This window comes from Heteronotia binoei, chromosome 10 (genome assembly GCF_032191835.1).
Source record: "Heteronotia binoei isolate CCM8104 ecotype False Entrance Well chromosome 10, APGP_CSIRO_Hbin_v1, whole genome shotgun sequence".
Taxonomy (NCBI): domain Eukaryota; kingdom Metazoa; phylum Chordata; class Lepidosauria; order Squamata; family Gekkonidae; genus Heteronotia; species Heteronotia binoei.
In genome coordinates, this window is record NC_083232.1 from 54,028,974 (window position 1) to 54,052,622 (window position 23,649).

Below are 23,649 nucleotides of genomic sequence, written 5' to 3' on the forward strand. Positions count from 1 at the left end.
CCCTGTACATTTAAAATCTGTTAGCAGTCTTAGTGGCCCTGATCAGGGTGGAAAAGTAGGGGCATACATTTTTGAAAGTACATAAATGATTCTATAACTATATAATACAGTTGAAAGTTACAGATTTGTACAAGGTCACTTGAGACAGCAGTCAAATAAGGCCTAGTTCAACCAGCATCTGAATTACTCCTGCAGAGCTCTCTCATACTGTTGATACTTGTTAAACTTTAAGGCATTATACACAGCTGATGCCCCTCCCTTCCCCAAACCCCACCCCTCTTCAGGCTCCACCCCCAAATCTCCAGTTATTTCTCAACCCAGAGCTGCCAACCCTACTAACCAGGCAGAAGCAGGTTGTGAAACCATCTTTGCCATTAAATCTTGGTTACATAGAAACCTTAGTTAGTCCTGAGCCATTATTAGCAGCCACCAGTCTTGCCCAGCCCCCACCATGCTTTCAGCTCCACCCAGGGAAGCTTTCCCAGCCTCAGAATGGGTTTAGAAAGGGATTTAACTTCTCCATGTAAGCTCCATCATCCTGGCTGACTGGTTCCTATGCCTAGGAACACTCTGCGCACATCTCATAAAAGGGAAAACTACTATTATCACATCTTCCTATACAAACTTTTAGTGCCATGCCCATCAGTAAGGCAATGAAATACAACCACTCAAAGATAAGGTAGGCATTTTTACATATTCATTGGAGGAACTCTCAAGCAGAAAAATATTAGTAATTTTAAGAAGAATCCAGCCACAAATTGCCCATACTCATTGTGCTCTACAAACTATTGAATGTTGAAGGCAGTTGCATCTCAGTCAAAAAAGAGAGGGAGGGAAGGGGAATTTGAAATGCTCAAGTCCCTGGAAGGTCACTGTATCCTTGAGGGGTAAATTAGGGTCAGAGGATACGTATTGTTACTTGTACCTTTTCCCATTACCCTAATCTCCTCCCCCTTCTATCAATTCAATTTTAGCACCTGGAAACTAAAATGAGTCCCAGTGGGAGGACTTAGGGTTGCCATCCTCCAGGTGGGGCTCAGAGATCTCCCGCTTTTACAACTGATCTCCAGCTGGCAGAAATCAGCTCCCCTGGAGAAAATGGCTGCTTTGAAGGTGGACTCTATGGCATTGTACCATGTTGAGGCCCCTCCCCTTCCCAAACTCCATCCTCTCCTGACTCCACTCCCAAAGTCTCCAGGTATTTTCAAACACAGACCTGGCAATCCTAAGGGGGATTAATTAGAATGGAAAAAAAGGACTGTGACAAGGCGACTCTTCAGAAATGGCATGTGAGGCACTGGTAATTAAACAAATTTTTGGTTTATTTGAATAAGCTGGCAGGACAGGGAATTGGTATATTCACAGGGACTGGGATTTGGGTTAGGTAGACAGTAAACTAAAGCTAAACACAGAACTTCATTTGGGGATGCTGGCTTCACCAGAGAAGGTTTTGTACTTAAAATAGTTTGGCTTTCACCAAAGATATGCTGAATCTTAAGAGGTTTCTTGGTATAAAAAACCAATTGCACATGTGTTAATCATATGGTCTTGAGATCGCACTCCTCTTTGTCCCTGTTGTTAAGACTAAGGTCCCTCTATTAGACCTCTTTTCCTCTGGCAAGATAGTTATTCTCTTCTCATTAAGAGCAATAACTATCTTTTGGCTTTAGAGCCTTTCAAGGCCACCAAAAAACCCTTTGCCAAAACCTTCTCTCCCAAACAAAGTCTTTGTACATAAGATCTTAAGCTTAGAACTGGAGAACTACAATTCCCTCTCAAGATGTGTGTTTCTTGGTTTTTTACACAGAGACAGTTTAACTTGTTGGAAACTGTCTCACCAGAGCCTCTTCTAGGTTCAAAGTCACCCCACTCTAGCTTTGAACCAGACTCTGCTTCAGGCGTAGGCTCTCCTCACGTTAGAGAGACTCCCAAAACCAACCACTCTCTCAGCCATACACATTCCAGCTGCTTCAACCAACTGCCCAACTGTCCTTTCCTTTTGACAGCAGAATTTCCCCCAATCAGAGTCAGTTCCATTAGCTGTCAATCATACCATTTCACTCCTCTCATTCACACAGCATTGCTTCTAAGCCTGCAATAGCCTGCTATCCATCACAAGGACATTCTTTAAAATTGATTAATTATACCCCCCTCATAATTGCTCCGCAAGATAGAAAGGAGGTGGAGTGAGGTGAAACTAGGGTCATATCATACAGAAGCATTCCCCAGCCCCAATTTTCCCTACCTAAACTCTCATATACAAAACAAGGAGAGAGAAATAAAAAACGCACCATTCCCAACTTTTACCACTAGGCTACATAAGCAACTTCCCGTTCACTCATTCCAAAATCCCAGTGGTTCAGGCAACTGAGTCACTATGCTATATTGTTGGAGTTAAGAATTTAAGAGAATAGGATGCTATTTCTGTAGCCTGGAGCACAGAGAAATTTCATAACCATTAATCAGCCTCCTCTCCCCATTATCCTTCACAAACACCCAACAATTTATAAACATGAGCCTTCCTCCTAAGCAAGTTACCCTGCAGGTGCAAAGAGCATAGTGGTCTCAGGAAGTGACTATATGACACTCAGTTTAAATGTCAAGTGCTTTTCACTGCAAACATTACATGTATAGTTCCTTCCAATATCCAACAATAACTCAGAAACAACTGGCATTACAATCCACACCATATAACAACAAAAACTGTTTTAGGTTTAGGACAGGGGGAATTATGCATTACCTTTGCTTGAATAGTCATTTTACACATAAAGGCTGTAAACCTAAAGACAGTTTCCTGGGAGTAAGCCCTGATGAATAAAATGGGGATTTGCTTTCACATAAACCCATGGATTGTTTTTCTTCAGTAGCGCAGATGTATAGGCATAAGACAATAAGCAACTCCATTTTTTCCTTGGGTTGCAGATACCTGGAATTAATTTTCTTTAGGTCTCATAACATGAATGGATGTACTGCATGCATAATTATTATTGTGAAAATAAACCGTATGGCAAACAAATGCAAATAGTATATGCTAATTCAAAATTAAAAGTAGTCTTCCACATACTAATAACAAAGACACAGAAATGCAATACAAGATTTCCTTCTATGCAAGAAAGCCATGACAACTTCAAACTGCCAAGGCTGACATTAAAGCCTCATAATGACACTAAAATAAATAGGAACAATAAATCTTTGCTTGTACTATTTAAAGATGACAGATAGATACAAACCAAGCATGATACATGCTGTTTGCATTTTAGTAGCCTAAAGGCTATTGAGAACAATTGCCAAAGACAGAGCAATAGCACAGTAATGCCATACAAGGATCCATTGTGCAGCCTTCATTGTTCCTTGCAGCCATCTGTTCCATGCCATGGATTAATGCTACACCATCGTGAAACAGCTCCTTTATTTTGGTATGAATTAAATTACATGTCCATCTTTAAAGAGGCATGAACTCAGTTTTGTAGCTGAACTGCACCATATTTACTTAGAATGGCTGTTTAGTTTAAATGAAACCTTATTAAATGTGGCACATGGAATACTTGGTGAAGTAAGATGCTTTCATAAAAGGTAAAGGTAGTCCCCTGTGCAAACACCAGTCATTTCTGACTCTGGGGTGACGTCACATCATGACGTTTTCAAGGCAGACTTTTTATGGGGTGGTTTGCCATTGCCATCTCAGTCATCTACACTTTAACCCCAGAAAGCTGGGTACTCATTTTACCGACCTCAGAAGGATGGAAGGCTGAGTCAACCTTGAGCTGGCTACCTGAACCCAGTTTCCACTGGGATCGAATTCACGTCATGAGCAGAGCTTGGACTGCAGTACTGCAGCTTACCACTCTACACCACAGGGCTCCTGGGATGCCTTCATAACACTCCCTCATTTTCAAACATTTTCTAGCTTTTAGTGTATGCAATGGACAGATATGCATTTCTCAGTCAACAAGCAATTTCATAAATAATATTCTAAAAGATTTATGGTTTACTCCCCAACCTATTGTGTACTGCTTGTATTGTAAAATAATGAAGATATTCTCTCCTGCAAGGTAAAAAGCAGCTTCACCATCTATAAAAGCAACCTACCCAGATGCGGCAAAGAAAATTCCATCTCACGGTTCCTATTCTTAGTGACGGTGACATCAGCTCCTTCCTTCACTTGCTTCCATATAAAAGGACAATACCCATATAACAAGAAACCACAATTCAGGGATCTATAGACACACTCATGCATGCTTCCCCCATTACTTGCAGATTCCTTCCTCTTCCTCTCTATATGAATATGGTCTTACATGTAACTATTATTAACCCTGCTTGTAATGCTCATCAGGACTCTAAACTGGTATTGTGAACCAAAGGCAGAGTCAGAATAAAGTTGAAGCTCTGTAAAGATGAGAAGACAGAATTCTCAAAGGAAAGGGAATGAACATGAAAGGGATGCTCTCAATATCTCAGCCATGGTTTAATGTGTTCTGGGGATACAGTAATATTTAGAACCTCACCATGTGCCTGGGTCAAACCAAAGAATTCAAATTGCCCATTATCACATTAAATGACACAGCTAAACGTTGTTCTGGAGGACCAGAACACTGAACTACAGCTGCAGGTGCCAAGAGATTGGACAAATGCCACTTGAAGAAGAAGAAGATATTGAATTTATATCCCGTCCTCCACTCTGAAGAGTCTCAGAGCGGCTCACAATCTCCTTTACCTCCCTTCCCCACAACAGACACCCTGTGAGGAGGTGGGTGGGGCTGGAGAGGGCTCTCACAGCAGCTGCCCTTTCAAGGACAATCTCTGCCAGAGCTATGGCTGACCCAAGGCCATTCCAGCAGGTGCAAGTGGAGGAGTGGGGAATCAAATCGGGTTCTCCCAGATAAGAGTCCACACACTTAACCACTACACCAAATTGGCTCTTCCTAACATCTACAGGGACACTGACTTAGATGAACACTTAGTTTGGTCCAGCAGGGCTCCTATTATGACCGTGTGCACAGGGGAAGATGCTTTACGTGGACCTCACTATCTGTGAGAATGCCAAGATAAATAAATGCCAATTAGATGCTGTTTCCTTATTCAAGTATTTGCAAACTCCAGGTCCTTCTATAGCCTGAAATTAGTTATTATCAACACACTCCAATGTAGGGTGGCCATAATGTCTGAAGGCCAGCCAGGGACACCTTTTTTGGGGGGGAAGGTAGGGGTGTGACGTCACTTCCGGTGATGGCATGCCACCGCCGGAAACAGGAAGTGACATCACTTCCTGTGACATCATTCCCCCCCCCGCGCCACCTGCCGGAAACAGGAAGTGACATCACTTCCTGTGACATCATTTCCCCCTCGCCACCTGCCGGAAGCAGGAAGTGACATCACTTCCTGTGACATCATTTCCCCAAAATGACATCATTTCCCCCAAATGCCACTGCCGGAAACAGGAAGTGACTTCACAGCACTTCCTGTGATGTCCCCAAAAATCCCCCAAATATCACCGCCGGAAACACCAAGATTATTTATAGAGAGGGAAAGGGGGAAATAAAGTTAAATAAAACTCTTTTTTTACTTTTTTCAAAGTGAGAAGACTAGAGAGAACGGGTTCCATGCTGAGAAGCCAGTCAGATTCCAGTGAGACTGTGCTGCATAATGCAGCCTATTTATTTTGTCCTGTTTGCTCTGTTGGCTCTATCTGCGCCACCTTCATCACTTTCGGGGTGTGGATCCCCCAGTGGGGTGGTCTCCCGACTCCCTCCGCCGGCTGTTTCTGATAGCCCTGCGCCCCCTCTTTCATTTGACATGTGTCCCGTGCGGGTGCCACCCTCCCGCCGGGAGATGCCGCAAAATGAGCCCCCTTGAGGCTTATGGCGGCAGGGCTCGGGGGAAGCGAGCTAGACTGCTGTTCTTTTGAGGGATTATAGAGTGTTTCGAGCCCGTCCCTGTGGCATCGGTCCCATCGTTGTGGGGCCCAGGGGGCTGGCGCAGCGGCACGCCGAAGCAGCCTGTCACTAATAACACAGGTCGAGATGCAGGACAGGAACCCGGAAGTGACCGACAGGCTACTTCAGGAAGGAACATATACTCCTTGGAACAAATGTGGGCCCCGCGCGCGGGCGGGGAAGGCAGCGAGTGAGGGAGCGGGGAAGGCAGCGAGTGAGGGAGCCAGCGTCCCTGCGCGTGCACACACCGCAGGGACGCTGGCTCCCTCACTCCCCAATGGTCCCTCAGGGACGCTGGCTCCCTCACTTCCAATGGTCCCGGTATAGCCAGCCCGGGAGCCGGGAATTGGGGGCCAGAACCGGGAAAGTCCCGGGAGACCGGGACGGTCTGGCCACCCTACTCCAATGTCAGCTTTTATGTATTTAATTATCATACTCATGAACAATCAGAAAAAGATTCTGTGAATAACTGTAAACGTAAAAAAAAGCACTATGAAAATCAGAAAGTTCTTCACAGGTTTCAAGTTACATTTTTTTTTGTCTGTCATCTCTGCATAAGTTGACAGTACATCTTATGACAAAAGATTTCACAAATCAAAGACATACATTCCAGTTTAGCCCTGATTATAAATTCTTTAATCAATATTGTTGTTGGAGAAACAAAAAACTGAAAGTTAAAACAAGCTAAGTGTCATGGGTACTGGGGACCCTGCAGAAGAAGCTGAGCCTGCAGAAGAAACTGTGCCCCTGCCACCTGCACCAGTGCCCCTGCCTCCTGCTGGAGAAGATCCAAGCCCCCCTGCCTCGCCCTCTCGAGTGGCTCGTGTGCGTGACCGCCTTCGTCAGGACCTCAGGGATCGGAGGATGGCGGCACGCTCACGAGCAAGACGCTCCCTGAACCCTGAGTTTTGAAAGGATTCTGGCCCTTCTAGGAGTGAGGATGCTTGAGTCTCAGCAGGATCCTGGCTGCCTCTCTGAGCCAGCAATTAGCCCAAATAAGCAACAGACAGCAGAGGGCTATATAGCTGTGGGCTTTGGGAGGAGGCTTTGTGGAAGCAACTAGTCACTTACCTGACATTCTAGCATCCACTGCGGCTTTTGACTCTGGCTTCTGGACCCCCTGACTTTGGCTTTGACTTCTGGACCCCCTGACTTCAGCTTCTGAACCTCTGACCTACGATACCTGGACTGCGATTTGGTTTTGGCGCCTTGGACCCTCTTTGCTCACTGGCTACAGACCTTGGACTGCCCCTGGACTTTGCCTGACCCTGACCCGGCCCCAGCCCGTGACACTAATAGGCTAGAGTATGAAGAGGAAATAATTCAGAAAGGCAATGGGAAATCTCACTGACAAGATCTTAAAAGACAAAAGTAGTACAGCAATACATGGGATGACTTTAAAAATGAAAATCAATAAATGTTCTTTAATACTGCAATATTCATGTGTTATCTTCCCCCCAAAAAAAATAATTTATATGGCATTGCCTTCATTAAAGATCTATCTCAATCTCTCGCTCTTTTTCATTTATATTACAATTTGTTTCTAAAACAGGAATGTTAAACATTCCCCGACTATAGCAGCTTATAAATATACTCAAGTCCTAAGCAGTGTTCCCACTAAGCTGAGTTAGTGTGAGCTAGCTCACAGATTTTTAACCTCTAGCTCACACTTTTTTGTCTTAGGAAAAATGGCCCCAGAACACAATAATTGAAGCAGTAGCTCACAACTTTTTCCAGTAGCTCACAAAGTAGAATTTTTGCTCACAAGACTGCAGCTTAGAGGGAACACTGGTCCTAAGCATTTGCTTCCTGGAATGATAGGGAGGGATTCCTAATAGCAAGTTGGCAGAGAAGCTGCTATGCCCCATCTTAACCACTCACTAGCTAGCAAAGCAAGTTTCAGAATAAGACTAGTATTATAATGCCCTATCAAAGGGGGGAAATCCTTAATTATCTATAGAGTAGTACTGAAAATCCCCATTTCTAACAAATCTAATACAAATCTAATATTCTGCTGGGTTATTAAAAGGTTGTATGGCTAGGATTTTGGCGGGGGAATGAAAGAGAAAGGGTGCTTGGAAGCTTTCATTTACAATGTTCATGCACATATTGTAAAGAAGTGCTGTTCTGCCATCCTTCACATGCTGTGGGAGGGCAATGAATATGCTCTTTTGTATTCTACAGAAAACATTGAATCAAACAAGAAAATCTTTGTACTAAAAAACCTTTGAGCCTAAGCTATGCTGGAAACACTGAAATGAATGAGTAAAATGAACACAGTAACTGGGTTGTATTCTAGTTAAAAGCTAAGAATTTCATTCTGCTAATTTAGTAGTTTCAGTATTCAGACATATTAGACAAGTTCTCATTACAAGTAAATACAGCTTCCATCCTCCAACCACAGATATATTCCTGGATACTACCGCAAATGACATCCAAGGCTGGCTCAAAAGTGTCAAGGGGAGAATGTGAAAGTTTGTATAGTGTAGTGTAGTAGTTTGACTAGGAACTGGGAGATCTACGTTTGAATTGTCACTCTGCTAGGCAAAGCAATAACAGTGCCATCCAAAACAATTACCCTTTATAAGCCCTTTGACTTCAATAGATTTAGAAGGCTGTAACTCTGCCTAAGATGGCCTAAAATATGCAATAATATATTACGCACATGGTTTGCTATTTCTTAAAATTATGAGGCAGATCTCATACGTCAAGTGTGAGCCAAGCCTGCATTTAACAGACAAGATAAGACAGAAGTATTAATACTCATACATGACTGCCATGTTTCTAACCATGATACTTTACATGGAATAACAAAAATGAAAATTTGTTAGTACATACAGTTCATATTTTTCTCTGGGGAAGAACTGTAAATGCCCAATAACTATCAATTGAGCTGAAGCTGCAACACCTTAAAAAAGTAGTGGTTCAGATACCTCAGAACATGGCATTACCTGACCATGATAGCAATTTCACTCCTGAATGCATTAAAATTGAATGCTTAAGGAGGAGGAATCACTTCAAAACAACTGAAAACTGACGTTACAGAATTGTGATGTAAACCATTTGCCCACCTTTTCTCAGCAGTTTTGAATTTTCACCTCACTTTTGATTTGTTTCTAGAACAGGTGTGAAATAATTAGGTCAACCAGAATGCACACTTTCATTAAAAGCACATTTTTTTCTCCTTCTGTACTAGCATGTGAACAGCACACAAGACTTTTACTCTACCAGCAATCTGCACCTGTGAAGGCAAGTGGTCCATTAAGGACTACTAGCAATGGAGGCTGAATGAGACCTCCAAGCATGTTGCCCAGCTGTGCTGGGGGACAGCATCATGGGGAGACTTCTGCCTCTGTTCCCTGCTGTGGGCCTTCCACAGCATGACTGACTGACAACTGTGGCAAACAGTATGCTGCACTAGATGGACCTTCAGTCTGATCCATAAGGACTCTTTTGATGCATTTGGGGGTTTAAAGTGGCTATGCTGCTATGCTACAAATAAAGAGGATATGCCTTCAGGAAGCACACTCAATGAAAACAGAAACTCAGAAAAAGGTATTGGAGGGGAGCAAGTTCACTAACCAATAAGTTATAATGTGATTTTAAAAGTATTTATGGGGGTAGAGAGAATAGGTACATGCATACACAATCACAGAAAATGTAACCTTAAGTAACTGGAAGGACAGTCATGACAATCTGTCTAATTTCTTTTGAGTTTAAAAAAAACTGTCTGCCTGAAGAAGCATTTATAAAGAGAAAAATGCATCCATTCATTACAATAGCCTAACTCTTCTGTCCTGCACAAGGTGTTCTCTACATGAATGTACATCTTGTACAAAGTGCTGTCCCTTATGTGAATATGGAGCAGAAACTGACTACCTAGACAGAGACAGGAAGAAGGTGAAGGAACAAAAGTTTTTACAAAGATTCAAAGCCAAAACTCACACATGTACAAACTAATGTTTCAATGGCATATGAGTATGGTTCATTCTTTCCTTGGTGTGCCATCAGTGTTGACCTTTTTGGTCATATTTTTGCTGTGGAGATGGGGATTCCTTGCCTTCCCTTGATCCAAGGAAACAAGGAACCCATCCACCTCTATATATGATGGTACTATAGGGTTAGTACCTGACATCTCCATAAGCAGTCCCAGAAAAGACTTCTGCAAGATAATGTGGATAGCTGCTGGGCAACAGACAATACTGAATTAAACAAACCATTAATATGAATTCATATAACAGATTCTTACTCCTTCATGTTTTAGTTAATAGAAAATATTCAAAATAATTAACCAAACAGAATTCAAGTACTTATTGAGAAGTATCTATAGGAGAGTATAGAGAATTCAAAATGTTAACAGTAAAAGTACTAGAGAAGACACAACCTTCTGCCACCCTTTATAAAAAGAAAACAGAAATTGGAACTTAGAACAATAAAGGGTATGGGAATAATCCAATTAAGGGGGAAAATGAGACTTGATCAGATCACAGCCAAAACACATCAAGTTAGAAACTGTATCAAACACAGAAGAGAAGTAAATGGGGACTATGTAAGGTTACAGTAGATGATTTCAGTGCCTGGCAATGTATGTATTGCTGAAGAATGATGTTTTTATTTTCCTCTAGAACACTGAATGCAAATAACTTTTCTCCAAGCTATGCATTGCCATGCTGACAGTATAAAGGACCACACATGACTAACAAAAATAGATCCATGTTATTAAAATGCAACACAGTGATCACACTCCACATTTTTTCCCAGAGGCAACTGTCCATAAACCTAGAGGTATCAGTATCCTATCTCATTACCTGAAAATGAGAGTATTTTGGGTAAAGGGTATAATAGTGAATGTATACTACTAGTCAAGAACACAATGCTGAGCTACAGCGACCAAAGGTTTGAACCAACATAAGGCAGCTTCATTTGTATGCTTCTTATGAACTTGTCACATTTGGCAGGATATTAGTGCACCTACAGAAGCTACACAGACTGTGTGTGGGTCAAACTACACTCCGTGTAAATATGCATTAAAAATAAATGTCTAATTAGAGCCTACCTCCCAATCCCACAAAGAGTAATAAGTGCCACAGTCACTTCAGTTTATTGAAATTAGCATGTCTCTGTCTTGAGTGTATTCACATGAAACAAATCCTGGCAAGTTCCAACATGAACAAGACAATGAAATAACGAATTAGAACTTTATTAACTGGCTTCCAAAGACAGCCAGGGGACAACAAGAATAGTTCCAGGATCTGTGGAAACTCAGAACAACTATCCATGGAGAAACAGTTCCATATAATCAATCATCCTGCACAAATTATCAAGCACAAAGTGAGAACATGGGCAGTTCCACAAAAGGTGAGAGAGAGTTCTGACCTGGCTGCAGGCAAGAATTACTGAGGAATTAAAAAGTCCGGTACCCCACCTTTTAATAACTATTTTCCCAATATGAAGCCTCCCTGTATCCCCCCCGATGACTTCAGAAGGGGACTGTACTTGCTCAAGAGCTTTGTAGATCTTTTCTACCCTACTACAGAAGGAAATTTTCAGGTTCCAGAAATAATGCAAATGACCTACAGTTAATGTCTAATCAAAGGTATTCTTCAAAACACCACCACTACTATCACCCCACTGAAATATCTTCCACAATGTTTGGGGAAGATATTACTTGTTAGTTATATCTAAAACCTAATATCTGAGAAGATCTCCAGTCCACTTCTATGAAAAAAATCTTTATACTATTTTGCTAAATATAGGCAAATTTTATACTTTTAGTTAGCTACTTTGGGGTTACTACTGCTCAGTGAAATATTTTTAAAGAATCGGCTTACAGTCTTTTTATTGTACTTAGAAATAAAACTATGGACACTGCAGGACAGTCTGTCAGCTTCAAGAAAGTATGATAAGAACAGAAAGATATAGAGGGCAATCATCCAACTACATAATATACTATCATCTCAGCCAGTCATGTTCACATGGCCATTTTTCACCTATTGTCTGGAACAGTGAAATGTTAATGAGCAGCTGGATCAGAGAGGAGGGAATTAAATAAGAGCCACTGAACGCTTAAATATTTGTCAAGGACTCTTCTAGGAATTAAAAAGCAGCAAAGAATAATGTACTGAGTTGCTGTTCTGTGCATGCATAAAGCTGACAGCAACCTAGAAGACGAGTTAACCAATCACAGCAAACAAAAATTCAGACAGGGATTCCCCCTACCTCATGAGAATTTACACAGCCTCACCAAGAGTACCCTGACATGAACCTCCTGTATTATACAGCCTTTGATTTAGCTCTAGTTAAAACATCCACAGCTTTATTATAAGGAAACACAGCAATCAGACAGCAGTGCTTCCTCTACACAAAATATTGATCTCTAGGCAAAGAGAATGGCTCGGTGGGCAGCACAGTAATCAGACATTTGGTTTTCCTTTTGGATTTATTATGCAGGAAAACTACACTGTAGAGTTAAGAGCACATGCTTAATTTATACTCAGTATATTCTACCTACTCGAGGCCACAGAACCTGACACAAGTGTCCTACAGGAATTCACAGATGTTATTTATGCTTTAATCCTTTTAATCCTTGCAAATGTGTTTATTTTTAGTAATCTCATTTGGAAAACAGCACTAAGAACATGCATTGTAGTTCTATGGAGAACAATAAAAAGAAATACTAACTCCATTCTTGCTACATTTCACAGCCCTTCTGCCATTATGCTGAAAACTCTGAAGATTAGACCCCAAACTGCTTTAATTAAAACTGTAAATAAATTGCAGGTGATCCAGATAAACAACCAAAGAACCACTGTGACAGCAAAGTGTACATTAAAGTCAGGAGCTCAAGATGAAAAAATAACCTGCATGTCAAGCAGCTTGATCAATATAGTAATTGCTTCAGGCGGAAACAAAATTACAATCTGGGTATTAAAGGCACACCAATACTATAGAAGGTTATATTAGTGCATCTTGTAGTACCTAATAATATCTAATAAGCCCCTGTCAAATGTTTCATCAATGTACAGGAACTCGGGGGGGGGGGGGGGCAAAAAAAAAAGAATTTATAAATAGAAAGTATACTGCTATGCATGCATACTAAATAACCCGATCAATGTAGTAATAGCTTCAGGCTACAGAGAATCACAATCTAGAGGAAGGATAATTAGTATTGTATTCTTAACACTGGAAACATGTGCTGAGGAGGCAATAGGTAAGCAATTAATTAAGAAAAGAGGCAGAAGTTGGTACTGAACAAGTAGCTGCAGAGTATTTGCAATAATTGCTGACATATAGGCCTGGCAGCTATATACCCTAGCTTACAACCTCCTGCATGTCACCTTATTACACACCCCCTTCAATTTTTTGTATTGTGATCTTTTATAATACAAAATAAGCTGGTGAAAATGTTAGTGGGAACAAAAGCAAACCAACCCCCTCACCCCTTGCTCTGATCCACTTTTGCCAAACATAAATGATACATTATCGTTATATTATTAAACACTGATCAAAATGCAATAACAGCAACAAATTTAAATGCAGCACTGCAAATCACTTTAAATACATGCTGTTCCAAATGCTGGCAGCAAATACTGTACTATTCAGTAATGGTCCAATAACCGGCAAACTACCACTGCAAATTGTACAAGAGGCTGCTTTTCAGGAGAGGGTGCAGTTGTAATTTACCTGTCTCTTTGTCCTGTACTTCTTCCAGGTGCAAGTCATTGAGGAGGTGCTCCAAAATCTTCTCTGGTGTCCCAGATACTACCACATATCTGTCAGAAAGCAGAGAGTCCACAGAATCATCCTCTGTTGAAGACTGAGAGCGGCTGCTCCATTCATCCTCCTCATCTTCTTCATCAATATATTTAAAATAAGGCACATCAAACGTGGGCAAAGGCAGCTCCCTGCCTAGAAACAAGGCAGAATCCTTCCTCTCTACATGGGGGTCAAAGAGCCTCAGCCTGGAACTTCCCATAATGTAGGGCAAGTAACAAAGGCATTCCCTACATGCTGATGTATCTTGCCATCTCAGTCCTGTTGCCGGTAGCCGAGTTCATCTGGCTGCCGAGAGCTCTGCAGTCAGCTTGTGTGCGTGTGGCTGCGTCTGAGCACCCAAGGAAAAAACTCTTACCTCCAATCATTCTCGGCACTCCCTGATGTGAGGGCTGGGCTATGTGACGACACTCTCCTAAGCACCAGCACATCGTGGTCCCGCTCCTTCACGTGAATAGTAGTCACTTCATCATCCAGCTTTAATTTGGAGAGAGGGACAAACAATAAAGAAAGAAAAATGAGTAAAATCTCTAGGGAGTGAAAAAGGGAGGGGTAGGGAAATCCTCTATTAGAGCTGTGTTATCCCCTCTTCCAGCGCACTGCCATACACAGCAGTCACTGCATTTGATTTACATACTGAACCTTCACAATGCACCAGAATTTGAGCACATTTTCCCTTTCCTAGGGACAGACACTCTGAGAGCTGTAGCTATGAAGGATGATATTCAAAACATGTCTTAAATGGGGAGAGGAATGATAACAATAGAAAGTGGAAATTCTATTCTTGTTTCCAGTCTTCATATTGCAAGGGTTTGTTAGTAACACCTACTGATCATATGTTCTGTTTAATGCATGTTACATTTCACTATTGCTGGTCCTTTGATTTTGTTAGTGACTAAATAATCAAACTGTACTGCTGAGGCATATAGTCAGCCACAGAGTACCTTACAGCATCTTAACACTGTGTTTGTGCTGTTGCGAAAACAGTCAGGAAAAAATAATTAATCCATTCCTTGCATTTAGTCTCATAACCTTTCTAATTAATTTTTGAAACAAAAAGCCTATTACAGTTTGGAACAACATACAGAAAAGGTATACCTTGCAAAGCTGACATTTGGGTTTCAGTGCTTAGTAGGCTGACACTTCTAAATTGAAAGAAACTGAATACAGCTATATCTGCCCACATAGGGTGCTATTCCACTGATGAAAGAGGAAGGAGAGGGTCCCCTTTGACCCCTAAAAAGACTATGCTGGGGATCATGAAACTTGAATGGTCAAAAGTTACATGGAATTGAGGCTGTAGTAAGGAGGAGAATTACATGAAATTGAGTGACAAAGCTTGCTGGAGCTAACCCACAACTTTTATTGACCATCCCTAAGGCATGAAAACCTGTGACGATACAGCGCATACAGACAATCTACTACCAAGTGACACAAACTGACTGATAAAGAGCTCCCCATTAGTCCCATCTGAGACTCTCCTAACAAAACCCCCATGTGACACAAAACAGATCTAATGACATTTAATTAAGTTAAATGCTTAACAGTAGTGTTTTTCAACATTCTATTGTTTAATATGCATGATGCTTCCTCCTATACCCTGAGATAATAAAGCCATTAAGTAGCATCAAATTGGTATACAATTATACTGCAACAGAAAATTTATATTTGATGAAAACAGCAATATTGCAGAGCAATGTCCATTTTATGGTTAATCTTTTTCTTCTCCATTATAATCTTAATGGCATGAAAGAACTCTCAAGCTAATCACAGCAGCAGGGCCATGCTCTATTAGAGAGCAGAGGAACCTGTATATAGATGTGGTCTTGCCCCAAAGAGCATTTCATCCATGAAAATCTCTGTTCATTTATTATGTTCATATACATATTACAGAGAGAGAAAGAGAGACAGACAGAGAAGGGGGGGGGGCTGGGCATAATTATTAAATTTTTGCCATGTCCAACATGCAGGTACTGTGCCAATTAACAAAGGATATTTGCTGAAAATTCCCTGAGGACATTAGCAAGACATCATGTTGCAGGAATACTGATGCATAATTGTAATCTTCCATTTCATGGTATACGCTTCAGTAGCCTATACATTTGCAGCACTACCATAAAAGGATGAGATAAGAGCAGCCTTAAATCTAAAATTATTCAGTTAAGAGTAATTTAAGGCACAGTTTTCTCATTTTATTCTTTTTCAGTATAACCATTAGCCCACATATCCCTCCCACAACCACCTCATTCACAAACATTGAATTAAATCTATAGGAACATGTCATTATTTTGGTATCGCTTTTCCCAGATGCATGCTACTGAATCTCCAGTCTGGAAAAAAACATGTAAATAGATTTTAACTTTGCTTAATCTGGTTATTTTTTATTAAATTCATTTTTTTTTCCATTCCTGGAATTTATTGCTGTACTACTGATATAACACCCTTACCCCATAAAGTTATGTAAAACAGCAAGATGTAGCATGGTTCCAGCTCCCTCCTTCTATGGCAGTCTCTACAGCCCTTGAAAAGCCTCTGATGGTCAGTAGCTTCTAGGGGAACCACCATTCAAAGCATAATGGTCTGAACACAATAGTAAAAAATGATCCATCTCCATGTATATGTGCAAAACACGTCCACATATGGACCTCTCTAAATCCTATCCATAGTTAATTTTCTGCATTAATATACCCAAAGAGCAATAAGTACAGTCCAACCAAAGTTAAGCACTTGAAATCGCATTCATTTCAATGAAAGAGTTAAATACATGGTTAGATTTTCCATGTTGCAATAATAGCACTGAAGTTTGGTGGGATCATGTCAGTGGGTTTCAGCTCATCTAAATTCTGTGCACAGAAGCACACTGTCCCCACCCCACCACTTCTAAAGTAGCCCCTGAAATGTTGCAGGGGATGGAAGACCCCTGGGAGCACAGGGCTGCCACAAGAGGGGTAAATTCTCTCTGCCCTTGCATGTACAGCTCTTATCACCAGAATCCAACCCAATACAAATTCTTATGCACTGAACTGAATTGGAGCTCTTTCTAGGCTATGCCTTAACTTGTATATATCTACTTTGAGTAACTGGAAGAATATCTATTATCCAAAGGACATCTCCCCTATTTAGGAAGTAACCACAAAAGAAGAAGAAAATATACATTTACTAAGAGGGCAGACTTGAAATGACTTCTATTTATGTTGCACCGGATCTGAAAACAGCATATATAGTCTATCCATTCATTTTACAGCATCATTTTGTCAGTTAGAATATTTACTTTTCCTATAACCTTAAAGTCTTGCTCTTGGTGAATTGACCAGAGCCAAAATGTCAGTTTCAGACAGAACATGATTCTGCCAATTTAAGTAGCAATGCAACAAAAGATAGATAAAAGCCTAATTCAAGCAACAACACTAACCAAACTAGGCATTGGAGCTACACATGCCCATATAGTCTCTTTCTGAATCATAAACTGATTTCCAAACACAAGCTGCTCTTACAGGTAGTATGGGAAAGTGTTCTGAAACATACAGACTGTTGGTTGCGTTCATTAACAAAAGAAAAAGGCCATGCAGAAAATAAAACTTTTGCTTTCACAGCTGCATTTGCTAGAACTGACACAGCACAGCTATATATCGCAGATGCATCTAGTTGCTGATCTGTTTTTCTGTCTTCCCACAATTTGATGCTGGTAAAAGGGCATAACCTTGGGTGATAAGGTAGAGTACATTCAGAGAAGAATGCTGACGAGTTTTGAAGGTACCAACAGCCATTCCATGACGAAGAGCCCCTATCTAAAAACAGCATATTCAGGAAAGAAGTCAGAAATTGAAGGCTGGATAAAGCATGAAAGACATCGAAATCCAGCTTTGTGCTGAGGAGTTTTTTTTCTAACTTCCTCCACCAAAGGGTCTTCACACCTGAACATTTTCTACTCTGTCTATCATCAAATGACTACCTGCATGTCCAAACTGCCACAACAGACAAAACAGTCATATAATCCAGTGATAACGCAACAGTTTGTCATCATACCCTTTATGAAGTCCTGAATATGAAATCATTCAAACCTCACACGTGAATATAAACAAGCAAAGAAGTGCAATCAGGCATACAAAATCAGATTTCCTAGATATTAAACTCTCCTAAGACAGCATTCAGACTGGTGGACTTTCAAACTACTAGCCTTGGTGTTTGTTTTAGGACATAGAAGACTGAAAATGAAGCAGAATTTACTGCATATTCTATAACCCCGTCACCATCTTTAATGTACTGCTTCCAAAATTTCACATGAAATCTTGTATCATGTTAAATGCCTAGACTGTTCTGAGTGCACTGTCCTTCACCCAGCTCCTGTTCCACACACCTTTCATTTCCTGAACCCTCTGCTTTCATGCTGAATTTGAGCAACTGCATCAACCAACTTTTCATCACATCTATACAATTTTCCCCTGCTAATTTCCTTTGCAGAAGTATCTTAATGCTAACTCTCCTAAGTGTCCTCCCTTTTCCTCATACCCAGGACTTCATGCAGCTATCTTTCGTTTTATGATTATCGCCCAATGTGGCACCACAATCATCGGGTGTGTATGAATTCAGCTACACACATGACAACAGCTAAGGGGGAGAGAACTACAAGCAATTCTGAGAGAAGGAATTTTTTTTAAAAAAAGCATAAAGGTTAATACTAGAATAGCAGAGGCCAAAATGAATGAAATGTGACAATAAATGAGTACACATAGAATTCCACAATGTTCTATGTGGAGTAAACCCTAGCAACTGCCAAGCCTACCACTAGAAAGCAAGCATTCATGGCTTAATACTGGTTGCATGTATGGACTTGGCAGGGGAGGGGTTAAGGGAAACTGAGCCCATTTGATCATGCTACAGACTGATAGCCTACTTTCTCCACTCTCATGCTGTTAACATACTCCTAGTTTGCAATATAGGTATCACCTGTGTGTAACATATCCAGTCAATACAGTTAGCACTTGGACTAAATCCAAAATGCTTTAAAAGTACAAGACCTCCTTTTGCTGGAACAGCAGGCTTATCCTGATACATTCTGAAAATCCAAGCCCACAACACCAGAGTCACAATAAACAAAGCAATAAAATAGCATGCAATTATATTCTTCAGGAATAATTGGTTTATTTCAGGCCACTCAGGACAAAGAAACTTGAATTATTGGATTAATTTGCTATGGTTTCTCCAGGTTGGACGGTACTTATTATGCTTTGGTTATGTTAATGCAGCAAATAAACTATGGACAAGATTACATAAAATACTGATTCATACTGCACTCCAAACAACGTTTTTTAAATAACTGCAGTTGGTCCCTGAAAGGAGCAATTCGCCTGGAAAATGAGAGAACGTGAACACATGAACAAGAGAAGGCTTCACAGCAATGCCGGATTAAACCCTGTGGAGGCCCCTAGGCTGTTGCAATCTCGGGGGCCCCCTTGCAAATTATCTCAGAGTTGGAGTGCCTGTCCCACCACCCACAGCCCTCGTTGCAGCCTACAGGCACCTTCTCAAAAGCCCCTTTGACAAAGCTGGGAGGGAGATGCAGAGAGATGGCAAACTTAGCGATGATGCCAGCAGCAGCCGCACCAGGGAAGTTGGGCAAAGAGCAGTTCAGTTGCTGGCTGTGCATGCAGGCTGGGAGGGCTGCAAGCAGGGGGGGAAACAGGGGGAAAAGCATTCCAGGGCTCCTAAAAGCTTGGAAGCCCATAGGATCTGCTGCCTGACAGAAAATTTATTTACTTCCATTATACTCTGCTTCCAGAGGAGTAGCCATGTTAGTCTGTTGTTATTAAAAGTCTTCAGACACTCTAAAGACTAACACATTTTATTATGCCATAAAAACATTAGTTAGTTTGGAATACACCACTGGACTCCTGTTTATACTCTGCACATATATTTGTAAATATTACAAAACATACAGAAACTTTCCAGTGCTTTCACCTTTCCAGTCTATGGGACAGCCTTCAGTGTGGTCCCCAGAAATTCTCATTACTTACAACTGAGGAATGTTTAATTAGCCCAAATGAACATAGACACTTACAATAATGTACATAATTTTAGGAGGCGCTGCAGGATCCTTTTATTTGCCAGGGCTTTTAGTAGGGTTTATACTGATTTCTCTTTGGGGCAGAGTGCTGCAACATGCTAACATTACATGGAAGTCACATCAGGGATGTCACAGAGTGACACTCTAGTTTTTGGGCAAAACTCTATGGTAAAATCAGTCTCAAATAATAGTTGTGCCTCATCACTTACGCGATGTCAGCACGTCACATTTCTTTCCTGTGGTGTCACTGTTTTCCAGTGATGTCACTGTTTGGAGGCAGGATTTCTTTTCCTACAGAAAAAAATATTTATCCTATCTCATGGCTGCTGCTTATTGTAAGTTGTTCTCCTTAGCCCATTTTAGCATGCTCCCTTTAGCAGAGATAACTGGCAAATTTAGGGGAATCTCTTGTGTGCAGAAGTAATGTCCTTACTGATCTCAGGTTGCTGAATTCATTACATATTTTTTGTTTTCCTGCTAGAGATATGCTGAGCAAACAGCAAATATGTTAGCCATAAGCAGAGCTATCTTTCCAGATGATAATACTGTGCAGGACTTTTTTTGTAGAAAAAGTCCAGTAGGAACTTATTTGCATTTTAGGCCACACCCCCGGTAATAATAACAACAACAACAACAACTTTATATTTTTATCCCGCCCTCCCCTCCAAGGCAGGCTCAGGGCGGCTCACAGCATAAAAATACATTATACATCGAGTTATACTTATAAAATCATGGTTAAAACAAATTACAGATTATATTAAAATTAACATTAACAATATGGTGCTATAAACATTAGATCTTCAATAGAATTCAGTAACTAAAAGCATTTTCAACGGCACTTTTTAGCTTGTCGTTAGTTGAAGGCTATTTTGAAGAGGTGGGTCTTACAGGCCCTACGGAATTGATCTAAGCATCGTAGGGCCCGAACCTCCTCTGGGAGTTGATTCCACAGCAGTGGAGCTGCAATAGAGAAGGCCCGATCCCGGGTGGCCTTCAATCTGGCCTCCCTTGGCCCAGGGATATTCAGCTGGTTTTTTCCAGCAGACCTCAGCGCTCTCTGGGGCTCATATGGGGAGAGACGGTCCCTCAGGTAGGCAGGTCCTCGACCATATAGGGCTTTAAAGGTGATAACCAGCACTTTGTAACGAACTCGGTATACCACTGGCAGCCAGTGCAGTCCGCATAGCCCCGGCTGTATGTGCTCCCACCTTGGGAGCCCCAACAACAGCCTAGCCGCCGCGTTCTGCACCAGCTGCAGCCGCCGAGTTCGGCACAAGGGCAGCCCCATGTAGAGGGTGTTGCAGTAATCCAGTCTCGAGGTGACCATAGCATGGATCACCATTGCTAGGTCACGGCGCTCCAGGAAGGGGGCCAACTGCTTCGCCCGTCGAAGATGAAAGAACGCGGACTTGGCAGCGGCTGCTATCTGTGCCTCCATTGATAATGAAGGCTCCAGAAGAACCCCCAAGCTTTCAGCAGCACACCGTCAAAGACCGGCAAGGGGATTTCCCTTCCCAGGGCACCGCGACCCAAGCAAAGGACCTCTGTCTTCGTTGGATTCAACTTCAGCCCGCTCAGTCTGAGCCAACCTGCCACGGCTTGCAATGCTAGGTCCAGGTTTTCTGGGATGGAATCAGGTCGGCCGTCCATTAGCAGATAGAGCTGGGTGTCATCTGCGTATTGATGGCACCCAAGCCCAAACCTCCAAGCAATCTGGGCAAGGGGGCGCATGTAGATGTTAAACAACATCGGGGAGAGAACTGCCCCTTGTGGCACCCCACACACTAGTGGGTGCCTCCGGGACCGCTCTCCCCCAATTGTCACCCTTTGTCCCCGTCCATCAAGGAAGGAGGAAAGCCACTGCAAGGCCAACCCCCTAATCCCTGCGTTGGCGAGCCGGCGGGCCAGTAGCCGATGATCGACCGTGTCAAATGCGGCCGACAGGTCCAACAACATCAGCACCGCCACGCCGCCTTGATCCAGATGCCGCTGGAGGTCATCTACCAAGGCGACCAGCACTGTCTCCGTCCCATGACCCGGACGAAAGCCGGACTGGTGGGAGTCTAAGATATCACCAGAAGTGATGTCACCCATTCAGTAGGCTACTTTCCGCATATTGACACAGAACAGTGCAGTGCTATCAGCTGCATTTCATGGATGTCTGTTCTCACACAGCCCAGTGAGAGACCTTGCCGCCCCCCAACATGGCCAGAGAGAGAGAACCATGTGTTGAAGCAGGCAGCGCCAGGCCCAGCTTTTTCTGGGAGGGGGCACTTGTGGGCAGCTCCACATTTCTTGCTCTCTTTGCAAGACTGTTGGAGGCTGGAGACAGCAGAGAGGATGGAGCACACGGTCTGGGAGCACGTGGCTGCCTAGTGCCTTCCCTCTGTCAGAGACCTTTTTTTGAGCCAGAGCCCTGGCCAAGGCAGCTGGAACTGTGTTCCTGTGTGTTCCTGCTCAAAAAAAGCCCTGATTCTATGGATTATCATCTGTTAAACCTCCTGTAGGTGACTACAGTTGCAGTGGCATAAATAATCTCATGGGCTCTAAAACAATGTGACCAGAAACTATCCTGAGTGGGTTCAGAGGACTGGTTTAATTCAATCCAGGCCTTACCAATATTTTAAGTTAACTTTTAAAATGTATTAATTCTATCCTTTTATGATGTAAACTGTTGAATATGAATTATGTGTATTTAACTCATGGTATTTTACTAAATGTATTAGGTTGGTTGAGTTTTATGGAAAATTTTATTCAGAATAAACAGAGAATGGATTCCCCTAACAGGGCCCCCTAGAGTCCCCCTGAAGGCATGAACCACATTCTCTAACTTTGCAAAGAACTGCACTGCTTACACCTAAGGCCATGGCAGGAGATGATGGACAGTAGGGGAGAAGATTCCAATTTTAGAATTGGCTATTTTTTAAATGGAGTCTTTGAGGAGCCATATAATTTAACTCAGGTTGGAACCGGAACTTACCATTCATCCTACACTTTGGAAATCTTGGCCAGTTCACACTATCAACCCAAGATGTTAAGACATGGGCTCAATGAATGTTTGCAACATATGAGTACCATATTCTCCTCTGACACACACCTAACTGATGGAACTCTATTATTGGTAAACCTGTAGAACACCAGTCATGAACAATACTCTTTAGTACGATGATAAATTAAAGGCTCTTTGTAACAGAAACTGCAATTTATAAAACTACAACCTAGCATCATGCACACACATGTATAGTAAAAAGTTGTTATCCCACATTAGCAAAATCAAGAAGTCCTGAAATCTCTGTTCTTATCATAACAGGCAAAGACAAAGAAAATCTTGCTTATCTAAAAGCAATAAAAATGTTCTGCTGCAAAGAATATTTTTCATAAAATTAAATAAAAATGTACATCCCAGCACTTTTTCAAAACTGCTGATGTTATCATCCTGGTAAGTATAATAAAGTATCATATTCATGAAGTTAACATTTTAATTTCTGTTGATTCAATTAAGTTATCCAAGTACAATAGGATTATTCCTTAAAATGTTTGTATTAAAATACTGTGACAAATGCAAAGATGAGTTAGCCTAATATAAAAATGCAATTATTTTATTAACTTTCAGATTAAGCAGAAATAATAACAAAGATTCATAACAAATAATTAGTTTATATTATAATATATGCTGTTAACTGTTGAAGATGATCCCGTCTTTTCTGAATGTAGTATTCTGTGTGAACACTCAAACTGCAATATTTTGTTGAGGAGGAGATCCCCCAACCATTCACTAAATCACACTTCAAGTGCAACAGTAAGTGAAGTGAAACATGGTATCACAAACTTCATGGTCGCTTATCTGGATATTTCTTGTGACGTTCCTATAAGCAAGTA

General features: G+C 41.6%; 1 protein-coding gene across 1 annotated transcript in view; it reads right to left on the minus strand.

Annotated features, from left to right (window-relative positions):
• RAPGEF5 (Rap guanine nucleotide exchange factor 5) overlaps nucleotides 1–23,649 on the minus strand; it is a 193,273-nt gene that overhangs the window by 61,865 nt on the left and 107,759 nt on the right. Inside the window, exons 10-11 of the mRNA XM_060248650.1 lie at nucleotides 14,065–14,183; nucleotides 13,617–13,705 (exon numbers count right to left, since the gene is read on the minus strand). Coding sequence (XP_060104633.1) covers nucleotides 13,617–13,705; nucleotides 14,065–14,183 — 208 coding nt within the window. The remainder of the gene's footprint in view (nucleotides 1–13,616; nucleotides 13,706–14,064; nucleotides 14,184–23,649) is intronic.